Source organism: Somniosus microcephalus, chromosome 22 (assembly GCF_052327205.1).
Source record: "Somniosus microcephalus isolate GS21.2 chromosome 22, FLI_Smic_1.0, whole genome shotgun sequence".
Lineage (NCBI taxonomy): Eukaryota > Metazoa > Chordata > Chondrichthyes > Squaliformes > Somniosidae > Somniosus > Somniosus microcephalus.
In genome coordinates this window covers 43,984,695-43,998,805 of record NC_141008.1, presented here as the reverse complement: position 1 = coordinate 43,998,805, position 14,111 = coordinate 43,984,695, and the positions used below count along the sequence as shown (strand labels likewise).

Sequence of the window (14,111 nt, the reverse complement as noted above, 5' to 3'; positions counted from 1 at the left end):
ACTGGCAGTGCTGTCCTTGCCCTGGTGTGAGGCTGCAGGGTTGGTTGCAAGAGGTGGCAGAGTTCTGTGAGCAACTCCTTCGTAAAGCGCAGACGCCTCACACACTGCTCCTGGCTCAGTTTGACGTAACAGAGTTGCTCTCGGAAGAACCTAGGTGGTAAGGCCTCCTGCTGAGAGCCCTTCTCCCCAACCTCCGCCCTCTGCGAGCAGCTTGTCCTCTTCTTTGCTGCCTCTGCTCCATCTCCCTGTCATGCTGCAGGCAAAGGTGGATGACAATTAGAGCACCCATGAGACTGGGAGCAAGTGATCTGACCAGAACCCTTGAAGCAAGGCTTTCTCCACTTACAGCACCACTCCCTATCACCGCACCAACTTTAAACAACTCTAGAAAGCTTCAAACACTTCCACAAACTTACACAGAGCCAGTAGAAATTAATCAGTAACTGACCTGAGAGTGGTTGATGATCCCTTTAAATATCACTGGTAGGTGGTCCTTGCAGCTGCAGAACGCATGTTCAGCTGTGCGAGGTTAACACAGGGCATTACTTCCAGCGTTGAGGATGAAAATGGCAGCGTTGGCATCAAATCAGCGTTGCCCACTGATTGACATCACAATCTGCCCATTCAACATACTTCTGGTGCACGCTCCTAACACCAGCCCTTCCACTTTCACCAAGATGGCGTCCTGCGGGACCTGCACCAGAATTGTGCGCACGCGGCTCGGACACCATTTTCGACCCAAAACGGCACCCGCAGCGCCCAAACAATCGAATTTTTAGCCCAAAGTGTATTACTCACAGGCAACATAATAATAGTGTATTACCCGTGGGCTATAAAGTAATAAAGTGTATGGACTAATAAAGGAGAGCCAGCACAGATTTGTTGAGGGCAAATCATGTTTGACTAACTTGATTGAGTTTTTTGATGAGGTAACAGGGAAGGTAGATGAGGGCCTTGCTGATTTTTTTTATATGGACTTTCAAAAGGCGTTTGATAAAGTGCCACATATTGGGCTTGTGAGCAAAATTAAAGCCCATGGGATAAAAGAGGCAATAGCAGCATGGATACAAAATTGGCCAAGGAATAGAAAACAGAGAGATGTGGTGACTGGCTGCTTTTTGCCTGGAGGGAGGTATACAGTGGAGTTCCCCAAGGTTCAGTACCAGGACTGCTGTTGTTTTTGATATACATTAATAACTTGGACTTGGGGGCACAGGGTACAATTTTGAAATTTGCAGATGATACGAAACTTGGAAGTGCAGTGAACAGTGAGGAGGAGAGTGATAAACTTCAGGAGGGCATAGACAGACTGGTGGAATGGGCAGACACATGGCAGATGAAATTCAACACAGAAAAGTGAGTTGTGAGATTCAATAGTAGCCTTCAAAAGGGAATTGGGTAAATACTTGAAAGAGAAAAATCTGCAGGGATATGGGGAAAGAGTGGGGAGTGGCACTAACTGGATTGCTCTTCAGAGGAGACAGCGCAGGCTCGATGGGCCGAATGGCTTCCTTCTGTGCTGTACTATTCTATGTATTACTCGTGGGTTACAAAATATAAGGTGCATTTCTCAGGTTCATGCTTTCCTGACCACTTTCAAAATGAATTATTTACATGGTCTTATATGATGAAATGATCTTGCAGCAATCAGGCTTCAACCATCTGATGACATCATTAGGCATCAATTTTCCCTCTCTGTGGGAAATATCTCTCCACCCTTTACTCCTGAAGGCATTGCATCCTTTCTGGGGCAGGTACCACAGATATCAAATACCCTCAATATCTCACCTTAGTAGCCATTCTACATCCTGAGCCTAGATAATTGTGTCAGCAGGCTATCCAACCATGGTGGGCATCACAGCGGAGCCCTTCCTTTTCTCACTAGACCTCCCCAAGCCTTGCCTGACTTTTTTCTTCCTTAGTCTAGGGATGCTGAGGCTAATTTTAGAGCCCCTATCGCTGAGATCAGCTGACAGCTGAGAATGGGAATTGAAGCTGGTCTGTCTCACTCAGCTACTCACTGCCTTAAGCAGCTGTGCTGGCAGGAGAGACCTAGGCACCATTTTAATGCCTATGGAAAATTAGAATCCAAATTACAAAAACATTTGATCAAATAGAATGAGTTACATTGCACAAACAAGGCTTTATACCCACCTTACCATTCACCATAATATCAAAGCGGATTCCATACGCTTTAAATAATGTCCGGTGCTCAACTCCCTCAGCATTCTTATAATACTTAGCAAACCTGAATATGGAATAAAAGGAACAGAGGCTTAATGCTGAGGGTTTGCAACATTTCTGATAATATATCATTTGTGATGCTTGGTTTTCTTTTTTGTGCTCATCGCAACGAAAGGAAAAAGGGCTCTTCAAACCCACCGAGTCAGGAATCACATACTCAACTCCCTCTTACTCTGGCTCATAACCTTCTGATGTGTAGCGCTGCAGGTTCTGTCCCAGATAACAGGTGCATTATTCAAGAACATCATCTCTGTCACAGAGTTGTTTCAGGCATTCACTGAGTTAGCCCCTTAGCCATTAAAGAAGTAACTTAAACCCTGAATTGCTCTCAACAAAATAGCAGCAGATCTGGCACTGCAGCAGGTTAGAAGGTTGCAGAAAAGCTGCAGTACCTGGGACTTCCAGTTAGCTCTGCCGTCGGGTACTATAACGATTTATTGGACTTATACAGAACTTCTATTTGCTTAACTTTTAATATTTGTTGCACTGAACTACATATGTTCTATTAGGTCTACTTTTAGACATTTGTCATTTTATTTTCAGCACAAAATAAAGTAACAGACTGGAAGATATACTAAAAATTAATTAATCTGATTGTGTTTCAGTCCTTGTGCTATATGTTTTTTCACTCAGTCATGGGATGATCCCTTTAAATATCGCTGGTAGGAAATACAAAAGTAAAGACAGCATGAGTGACTTTAAAATGGGGATTGAGGTACGTCGGCACACTCTGGTCCAGTTACCTCCTGCCCTCTAATCCTTTTTTTTTATTCCTGGGATGTGGGCGTCATTGGCAAGGGCAGCATTTATTGCCCATTCCTAATTGCCCTTGAGAAGGTAGTGGTGAGCCACCTTCTTGAACTGCTGCAGTCCGTGTGGTGAAGGTACTCCCACAGCGCTGTTAGGGAGGGAGTTCCAGTATTTTGACCCAGCGACGATGAAGGAACAATGATATATTTCCAAGTCAGGATGGTGTGTGACTTGGAGGGAACTTGCAGGTGGTAGAGGTCGCGGATTTGGGACGTGCTGTCGAAGAAGCCTTGGTGAGTTGCTGCAGTGCATCTTGTAGATGGTACACACTGCAGCCATGGTACGCTGGTGGTGGAGGGAGTGAATGCTTAAGGTGGTGGATGGGGTACAAATCGAGCTTCTTGAGTGATGTTGGAGCTGCACTCATACAGGCAAGTGGACAGTATTCCATCACACTCCTGACTTGTGCCTTGTAGATGGTGGAAAGGCTTTGAGGAGTCAGGAGGTGAGTCACGAGCTGCACAATACCAAGCCTCTGACCTGCTCTTGTAGCCACAGTATTTATGTGGCTGGTCCAGTTAAGTTTCTGGTCAGAAAGCCTGGAGGAGTATAGAAAGTGCAGGGGTGAAATTTAAAAGGAAATTAGGAAAGCAAAGAGAGGGCATGAAAAAATATTGGCAAGTAAAATCTATGAAAACCCAAAGATGTTTTATAAATACATAAAGAGCAAGAGAATAACTAAGGAAAGAGTAAAATTGTTAGAGACCAAAAAAGTAACCTATGTGTGGAGGAGGAAGACATAGGTCATAGGGTCAGAGTCAAAGGCCGCGATTTTGCCAGTGCTCAGAGGGCGGGTTTGGAGGCGAGTCAAAGTTAAAGTCGTTTTGATTGACAGCGGGTTCCGAACCCGCCTCCGAGCAACCTTCCCAAGTGTTGGGTCCCCGATTTGCGAATGGACCTGACACCTAGCGGCGGGAAACGGATTTAAGGCAATTAACTGCCTATTACCAGGTACTTGTCAGTAGTTTTCAGGCTGTTTTCCGATTTTCCAGCTTCTGGGTCAGGTTTCACGACATCCGGACACCACGCCAGGTAAGTGTGGTGTGTTGTGAGTCTGGTGTAATGTTTGTGAAAAGATGACAGCTGCAGAAGTGGTGTCAAGGATGCCATGGTCCTCCGAATCCTTCCACAATCATCCCCAACACCAACATCACCATCCTCAGCCACCATCACCTGATGCTGCACTGGACACAGAGCATCAGCCCCTGACAACATTGCTGGCCGGGAGGCCAGCGATGGTATCACCATGGCCAGACTTTCTTAACTTGATGCTGTAAACCCTGGCTGCCACATGATGCACCAGGTTGACACCATCCCACACCAGCACCGTGAAGCATCCCTTTAATGTCCAAGCCATTCCATGCACACACATCACTATAATGGGGTGGGGGGGGGGGGGGCGGAGTTATGACTGAACAATCACTGGAACTCAGTAAGACACTTCTCAATGTGCACTCAGATCTGTCCAATAAGGGGCACTTTTTAAGAAAGAGATTTCACTGTATGACAACACATTACCAGAAACTTCACATGGACACTGGCTAAACCGTTCAAGTGCCCACCCTTGTATGTTGTTAGTTGGTATGCTTGCAGTTGAATGAGGGTGAGTGAGAGGGATGGCTAGTGAGATGGGGAAGTGATAAAGTAGATAGAGAGGGTTGAGTGGAGGTACAAGATAAGTTGGTGTCCTGGGGCAGTGTCTTGCGCCCATGGAAGTGAAGAAAACCTCCCTACATACTGTGACTCCCTCCATAAGCAGATGGAGGGAGTCACTGGAGAGCCTGGGTGCGAGAGTTCACCTTTGTGCAGTGATTGTCTGTGTTTTCAGCAGCTCAATGCTGTCAAACACTGAAAAATCAACTGTCAAAATAAAATTGTGCATGGTCCCTTTAAGGAAAGATGATGCGTCATCAAATGGCGCCATCAGACTCGCTTCCTGTAAATTGGCCAGTAAGCCCGCAAGGCGGGGTTTAACAAGGCGAATCAAGAGAAAATCACGTCTGTAGAGCGGAGACCGCTGGAGGTGGGACTGGAACCCGAACCACCAGCTGACCCGCTCCCATCCCGACACCGAGGAGAAAATCACGGCCAGAGTCATAACGGCACAGAAGGAGGCCATTTGGCCCATCGACTCCATGCCGGCTCTCGGTCGAATAATCCAGTCAGTCCCATTGCCCCGCTCTATCTTCGTAGTCCTACAAGTTTATTTCCCTCAAGTGCCTATCCAGTCTCCCCTTGAAAATATTGAGTGTCTCCGCCTCCACCACTTCCGTCGGCAGCGAGTTCCAGGTCCTCACCACTCGCTGCGTAAAAAGGTTTTTCCTCACATCCCCCGTTTCTCTTGCCCAAAACCTTAAATTTGTGTCCCCTAGTCCTTGTACCATCAAATAGTGGGAACAGCCTTTCCCCGTCCAGCCTATCCAAACCCGTCATAATCTTGCACACCTCTGTCAAATCACCCCTCAACCTACTTTGCTCTAAAGAAAACAAATTCAGCTTCTCTAACCTGTCCTTGTAGTTAAGATCCCCCATCCCGGGAACCATTCTGGTAAATCTCCTCTGCACTCTCTCAAGAACGTTCACATCCTTCCTAAAGTGTGGTGACCACAACTAGACGTAATACTCCAGTTGTGGTCTAACCAGCGCTTTATATAGGTTCAGCATAACTTCTCTACTTTTGTACTCAATGGGCTGGATTTTCATTGAGGAGGCGGGTAGGAGGCGGGACTACAGCTTTCGGGGTTGTAGTCCCGCCTCCATCGAGTTCTAGCCAACCCATGCGATTTTGACTTGATTAATCTTGTTGAGCCCGCCCAGCATGGAGGCGGGTTGGGGGCGGGATGGGTTTGTGCCCCCCCCGATTTCGGGATTTTAACCCCCCACGCGCCTCCAATCCCGCCTCCACAGCCCAATGAAAATCCTGCCCAATACCTCTATTTATGAAGCCCAAGATCCCATATGCTTTGTTAACCACTCTCTCAATATGTCCTGCCACCTTCAGGGGCCTATGCACATTAACTCCCAGGTCCCTCTGTCCCTGCACATTCTTTAAAACTGTGCCATTAAGTGTATATTGCCTCTCCCTGTTCCTGCTGCAAAAATGCATCACCTCACACTTCTCTGTATTAAATTCCACCTGCCACTTGTCTGCCCATTCTGCTATCCTTTCTATGTCCTGTTGCAGTCAATTGGTATCATCACTGTTTGCCATACCCCCAAGTTTGGTGTCATCGGCAAATTTAGAAATTCTACTCTGTATTCCAATATCCAGGTCATTTATATGTATATCAAAAAAAGCAGTGGCCCCAGCACTGACCTTTGGGGAACAGCACTGCCTACCATCCTCCAGTCTAAAAAACTGCCAGTTACCACAACTCACTGTTTTCTGTCCTTAAGCCAATTCCTTATCCAAGCAGCCACTGACCCACCTATTCCATGAGCATCAATTTTGTTAAACAGCCTTCTATGTGGTACTTTGTCAAACGCCTTCCGAAAATCCATGTAGACAACATCCACTGCATTCCCTTCATCAATCTTCTCTGTTACTTCATCAAAAAATTCAATTAGATTAGTCAAACATGATCTGCCTTTTACAAATCCGTGTTGACTCTCCTTAATTAGCTTAAACTTCTCTAAGTGCCCGTTAATTTTTTCCTTGATTATTGTTTCTAAAACTTTACCCACCACTGATGTTAAACTACTGGCCTGTAGTTACTGGGATTGTCCTTACTCCTTTTCTTGAACAATCGTGTCACATTTGCCACTTTCCAATCCTTAGGCACCTTCTCCGCATCTAGAGAAGTTTGGAAAATTATGGCAAGTCCTTCCGCTATCTCCTCTCCCAATTCTCTAAACAACCTGGGATGCAAGCCATCTGGACCAGGCGATTTATCTACTCTGAGCATACCCAACCCTTCTAGTACATCCTGTCTATCAATTTTCACCCCTTCCATTGCTTCTACTTTTCCACTTCTACCGATATTTTGTCAGCATCCACCTCCTTAATAAACACCGATACAAAGTACTCATTGAGTAATCTAGCCTTCTCCTGCACCTCTAAGCATATATCACCTTCTTTGTCTCTTATAGGCCCCACCCCGCCTCTTATATTCAAGAAGGAGTTGGATATATTTCTTAAGGCTAAAGGGATCAAGGGATATGGGGAGAAAGCAGGGACAGGGTACTGAATTTGGATGATCAGCCATGATCGCATTGAATGGCGGAGCAGGTTCGAGGGGCCGGATGGCCTACTCCTGCTCCTATCTTCTATGTTTCTATGTTTCTTACTACCCGCTTACTGTTTACATGCCAGTAGAAGATTTTTGGGTTCCCTTTTATGTTACTCGCCATTCTACTCTCATATTCTCTCTTTGCTAATCTTATTTTCATCTTCACATACCCTCTCAACTTACTGTATTTGGTCTGGTTCTCCCTTGAAGAATTCACCTGACATGCATCATACACCCTCTTTTTTTGTTTCATCGTCTTCTCTATCTCCCTCGTCATCCAAGGAGCCCTTGCTTTGGTTCCCTTACCCTTCCCTCTTGTTGGAATGTACCTAGCCTGTACTTGCAACATCTTCTCCTTAAAGATCACCCATTATACCGTTACAGTTTTTCCTTTCAGTCTTTGGTTCCATTTTACCCTGACTAGATCCTTTCACATCCCATTGAAGTTAGCCCTATTCCAGTTTAGATTAGCAATGGAGAGGAGCAAGGACCACTCTAGATTGTTCCTTGCTCCTCTCCATTGCTAATCTAAATCTTATGATACGATGATCACTCGTACCCAAGTGTTCTCCCACAGACATTTGGTCGACCTGACCCACCTCATTTCCCAGCACCAGATCCAGCAATGCCTCCTTCCTAGTTGGGCCAAGAACATATTGGTCAAGGAAATTCTCCAGAAAACATTTCAGAAATTCCTCCCCCTCCTTTCCCTTTACCCTAGCATTATCCCAATCGATATTTGGGTAATTAAAGTCCCCCAATATCACCACTCTATAGTCCTTGCATATCTCTGCAATTTCCCTGCAGATTTGCTCCTCTACCTCCCTCTCACTATTTGGAGGCCTATAGAATACCCCCAATAGCGTGATCATACCCTTTTTGCTCCTCAACTCTAACCAGATGGATTCTGTCATTGTCCCCTCAAGAACATCCTCCCTTCCCAACACTACAATGTCTTCCTTAATCAGCACTGCCACCCCACCTCCCTTTTTACCTTCCCTGTCTTTTCTGAACACCTTGCACCCTTGAATAGTAAGTGCCCAGTCCTCACCGTTTTTAAGCCATGTTTCCATTATTGCCACAACGTCATATTGCCGCACAGCTGATTGTGCTTGTAGCTCACCAACCTTATTCACCACACTTTGTGCGTTTACGTACATGCATTCTAAACCCATTTTTGACTTTTTCGTAGTCTTTCTTAGTCTGCTCCTATCTAAGATGGTACTACTTCCGCCTCTAGTACTATCTTCTCTAGTACTATCCAACACACTCACTTTTTTATGCACCTTATTCCTCTTTTCTACTCCTATATGCTGGTGCCCATCCCCCTGCCAAGCTAGTTTAAACCTTCCCCAACAGCACTAACAAACCTCCCTGCGAGAATATTGGTCACGGCTCTGTTGAGGTGTAACCCGTCCGGCTTGTACAGGTCCCACCTTCCCCAGAAATGGTCCCAATGCCTCAGGAATCTAAAGCCCTCCCTCCTGCACCATCTCTCCAGCCATGCTTTCATCTGTTCTATCTTCCTATTCCTGTACTCACTAGCGCGTGGCACTAGGAGTAATCTGGAGATTACTACCTTTGAGGTCCTGCTTTTTAATCACTCTCCTAGCTCCCTAAACTCGGCCTGCAGGACCTCATCCCTCTTTCTGCCTATGTCTTTGGTACTGATATGGACAACAACCTCTGGCTGTTCACCCTGCCCCCTCAGTGTCCTGCAGCCACTCAGTGACATCCTTGACCCTGGCACCAGGGAGGCAACATACCATCCTCGAGTCGCGTCTACGGCCACAGAGACGCCTGTCTGCTCCCCTATCGAATCCCCTACCACTATTGCTCTTCCACTCATTTTCCTCCCCCCCTTGCAGCTGAGTCACCCATGGTGCCGTTGACTTGACTCTGGCTGCACTCCCCAGTGGAACCATTTCCCTCACCAGTACTCAGAACAGAATACTGGTTGGAGAGCGCGATGCACTCCGGGGACCCCTGCACTACCTGGCTGGTCCTCTCTTCTGTCTGGTGGTCACCCATTCCCTCTCTGCCTGCACACTCTTAAGCTGTGGGGTGACCACCTCCTGGAACGTGTTATCCACGTAACTCTGAGCCTCGCGGATGCACCACAGTGACTCCAGCCGCTGCTCAACCTCCGAAACCCGGAGCTCGAGCTGTTGTAGCTGGTGACACTTCCCGCACATGTGGTCGTCCAGGCTACGCGAAGCGTCCAGGACTTCCCACATGGCACAGGATGTGCACTCCACTGGACTGAGCTGCCCTGCCATGCCTCTATTTAATAGACTAAGAACTAACCCAGCAGAAATAAACTTAAAACTTAACAAAAAACACTCCCCAGCCACTCAACAATCAGCTCTTTCCCTCTATTTATTAGGCTATTAACTAACTTAGCAGAAATAAATTGATAAACTTAAAAAAAATACACTCACCAGCTACTCACCAATCAACTCCTTCCCTTGTGCCGATGTCACTTTTTTTACTCTGTCATCACTTTTTCAAAAACTGCCTCTGTTGAGTTTCTGCTGCTCCTTTTCACTGCTCTGCTCTCGCTGTGCTCCCACCAGGTGCACTCCTCACGTGCTGGGCTCTGCCATCATTGAGGATGGGGATGTTCATGGAGCCTCCTCCTCCCATTAGTTGTTTAATTGTCCACGACCATTCATGACTGATGTTGCAGGACTGCAGAGCTTTGATCTGATCTGTTGGTTGTGGGATCGCTTAGCTCTGTCTATAGCATGCTGCTTCCGCTGCTTAGCATGCAGGTAGTCCTGTGTTGTAGCTTCACCAGGTTGGCACCTCATTTATAGGTACGCCTGGTGCTGTTCCTGGCATGCTCTTCTACACTCATTATTGGACCAGGGTTGGTCACCTGGCTTGATACTAATGGTAGAGTGAGGGATATGCTGGCCATGAGGTTACAGATTGTGGTGGTATAGAATTCTGCTGCTGCTGATGGCCCACAGTGCCTCATGGATGCCCAGTTTTGAGCTGCTAGATCTGTTCTGAATCTATCCCATTTAGCATGGTGGTAGTGCCACACAACATGATGGAGGGTGGCCTCAGTGTGAACACAGGACTTCATCTCCACAATGACTGTGCGGTGGTCACGACTACCAATACTGTCAAGGACAGATGCTTCTGCGGCAGGTAGATTGGTGAGGAATTTTCCAAAATTCCATAGATTCTACAACGGTTCCCGCGGATTGGAAGATGGAAAATGTAACCCCACTATTTAAGAAAGGAGGGAGAGAGAAAACGGGGAACTACAGACCAGTTAGTCTGATATCAGTAGTAGGGAAAATGCTAGAATCTATAATTAAGGAGGTGGTAACAGGGCACTTAGAAAATAATAATAGGATTGGGCAGAGTCAACACGGATTTTTGAAAGGGAAATCGTGTTTGACGAATCTGTTAAGAGTTTTTTGAGGTTGTAACGAGCAGAATAGATAAGGGGGGACCAGTGGATGTGGTGCATTTGGATTTTCAGAAGGCATTCGATAAGGTGCCACACAAGAGGTTATTAAACAAAATTAGGGCTCATGGGATTGGGGGTAATATACGAGCATGGATTGAGGATTGGTTAATGGACAGAAAACAGAGAGTAGGAATAAACAGGTCATTTTTGGGTTGGCAGGCTGTAACTAGTGGGGTACCGCAAGGATCAGTGCTTGGGCCTCAGCATTCACAATCTACATCAATGATTTGGATGAGGGGACCAAATGTAATACAGGAAACTCTTTTTTATCCGGCACCGACGGGACTGGTGTGGTCCCGGTTGATCAAAAAGTCCGGATTACAGAGAGGTATACTTACCAAGGTACGAAAGCCCCGTACACGGCCACAGGTGCAGGAGCCCCGGTTACACGGCACTTGTGCAGGAGTCCCGGTTACACGGCCACAGATCCAGGAGTCCCTGTTGCATGGCCACAGGTGCAGGAACCCCGGTTACACAGCCACAGATCCAGGAGTCCCTGTTGCATGGCCACAGGTGCAGGAACCCCGGTTACACAGCCACAGATCCAGGAACCCCGGTTACACGGCCACTAATATATAGTAAAACTTACCTGAACCTACTCCTGAATTCTGCCGGTTAAGAGAGATTTCCGGATGATACAAAGCTGGGTGGGAATGTAAGTTGTGAGGAGGAGGAAAGGAAGTTTCAAGGGTATTTAGGCAGGCTAAGTGAGTGGGCAAGAACATGGCAAGTGGAATATAATGTGGAGAAATGTGAAGTTATCCACTTTAGTAGGAAAAATAGAAAGGCAGAGTATTTTTTAAATGGTGAGAAATTGGGAAATGTTGGTGTTCAGAGGGATCTCGGTGTCCTTCTACAAGAATCACTGAAAGTTAACATGCAAGTACAGCAAGCAATTAGGAAAGCAAATGGTATGTTGGCCTTCATTATTTGAGTATAAGAGTAGACGATGCAGACGATGCTTGCGTCTGCGCTCACTCGGAGGTCGAAGTCCAAACCATCGTAAATACCTTCACCGAAGCATACGAGAGCATGGGCCTTACACTAAACATCCGTAAGACAAAGGTCCTCTACCAACCTGCCCCCGCCACACAGTGCTGCCCCCCGATTATCAAAATCCACGACAAGGCCTTGGACAATGTGGACCACTTTCCATACCTCGGGAGCCTGCTGTCAACAAGGGCAGACGTCGACGACGAAGTCCAACACCGCCTTCAGTGTGCCAGTGCAGCCTTCGGTCGCCTGAGGAAGAGAGTGTTTGAAGACCAGGGCCTCAAAGCCGGCACTAAGCTCATGGTCTACAGGGCAGCAGTGATACCTGCCCTGCTGTATGCCTCAGAGACATGGACCATGTACAGCAGGCACCTCAAAGCACTGGAGAGGTACCACCAACGCTGCCTCCGCAAGATCCTGCAAATCCATTGGCAGGATAGGTGCACCAACGTCAGTGTTCTTGCTCAGGCCAACATCCCCAGCATCGAAGCTCTGACCACGCTCAATCAGCTCCGATGGACGGGTCACATTGTCCGCATGCCCGATACGAGACTCCCAAAACAAGCGCTCTATTCGGAGCTCCGGCACGGCAAGAGAGCCCCAGGTGGGCAGAGGAAACGCTTCAAGGACACCCTCAAAACCTCCTTGAAAAAGTGTAACATCCCCACCGACACCTGGGAATCCCTGGCCCAAGACCGCACAAAGTGGAGGAGAAGCATCCGGGAAGGCTCCGAACACCTCGAGTCTCTTCACTGGGAGCAAGCGGAAGCCAAGCGCAGGCAGCGCAAGTCAACCCAAGCACCTCACCCACCCGCCCCTTCAACCACCGTCTGCCCCACCTGTGACAGAGACTGTAGGTCCCGCATCGGACTCATCAGTCACCTGCGAACTCATTTTTAATGTGGAAGCAAGTCATCCTCGGTTCCGAGGGACTGCCTAAAAAGATAAGAGTAAAGACTTCTTACTGCAATTATATAGGGCCCTGGTGAGACCACACCTGGAGTAGTGTGTACAGTTTTGGTCTCCTTACCTTAGGAAGGATATACTTGCCATAGAGGGAGTGCAACAAAGGTTCACCATGCTGGTTCCTGGGATGGGGGGATTGTCCTATGAGGAGAGATTGAATAGACAAGGCCTATATTCTCTAGAGTTTAGAAGAATGAGTGGTGATCTTATTGAAACATACAAAATTCTTACAGGATTTGACAGGGTAGATGCAGGGAGGATGTTTCCCCTGGCTGGGGAGTCTGGAACCAGGGGTCACAATCTCAGAATAAGGGGTCGGCCTGAGATGAGGAGAAATTTCTTCACTCAGAGGGTGGTGAATTTTTGGAATTCTCTACCCCAGAGGGCTGCAGAGGCTCAGTCATTGAGTATATTCAAGACAGAGATCGATAGACTTTTGAATATTAAGGGAATCAAGGGATATGGGGGTAGTGCAGGAAAGTGGAGATGAGGGAGAAGATCAGCCATGATCTTATTGAATGGTAGAGCAGGCTCGAAGGGCCAAATGGCCGACTCCTGCTCCTATTTTTTATGTTCTTATGATGTTGGCTAAAAGTTATGATTCTGTGAGTATGACTATGTCAGACTGTTGCTTGACTAGTCTGTGGGACAGTTCTCCCAATTTTGTCACAAGTCCCCAGATGTTAGTGAGGAGGACTTTGCCGGGTCGACTGGGCTGGGTGTGCTTTGGTCATGTCCAAATCCGGTGTCTAGGTCGATGCTGGGTGGTCCATCCGGTTTTATTCTTACTGTTTTTCGTAGAGGTTTGGTACAACTGCGTGGCTTGCTAGGTCATTTCAGAGTCAACCACATTGCTGTGGGTCTGGAGTCACATATAGGCCAGTCCAGGTAAGGACGGCAGATTTCCCTCCCTAAAGGACATTAGTGAACCAGATGGGTTTTTACGACAATCCGGTAGTTTCATGGTCACCATTACTGATACTAGCTTTTTATTCCAGATTTATTTAATTACTGAATTTAAATTGTTGTCTTAGGCCCTTGCATGTTGTTGTTTGTTGAGGAGTTCCAACTAGCTCCTCTGTTACTCCTCACAATGCCACTGACCTATCTTAGCATTGAGCAGGGAGTATCTATGAGGAGATTGAATTCACTTGCTTAGTTTTGTACAATCATTCTTCAATGACGGAGAGTACAACAAATTTTGGCCGCAAAATTTTCCTGCTTAGTGCCAGCAGTAAAGGCCAGTTTCAGCAAAAAATATGGCAGCTGCCTCACTGCCGGCGTGGGCAGCGACGGACGACATTTGGGGCTGGTCGGCAGCGTGCCTGCATGTGGCGGTAGAATTCAAATGAGGCAGATCGTGACGTCAGTCAGCGTGCACG

The 14,111-nt window shown here is 47.2% G+C and overlaps 1 protein-coding gene across 1 annotated transcript in view; it reads right to left on the bottom strand.

The window, feature by feature from the left end:
• The window catches only part of p2rx5 (purinergic receptor P2X, ligand-gated ion channel, 5), a 138,303-nt gene that overhangs the window by 27,369 nt on the left and 96,823 nt on the right, over positions 1-14,111 (bottom strand). The window contains exon 8 of the mRNA XM_085965103.1: positions 2,155-2,248. Within this exon, the coding sequence (XP_085821229.1) occupies positions 2,155-2,248 (94 nt within the window). The remainder of the gene's footprint in view (positions 1-2,154; positions 2,249-14,111) is intronic.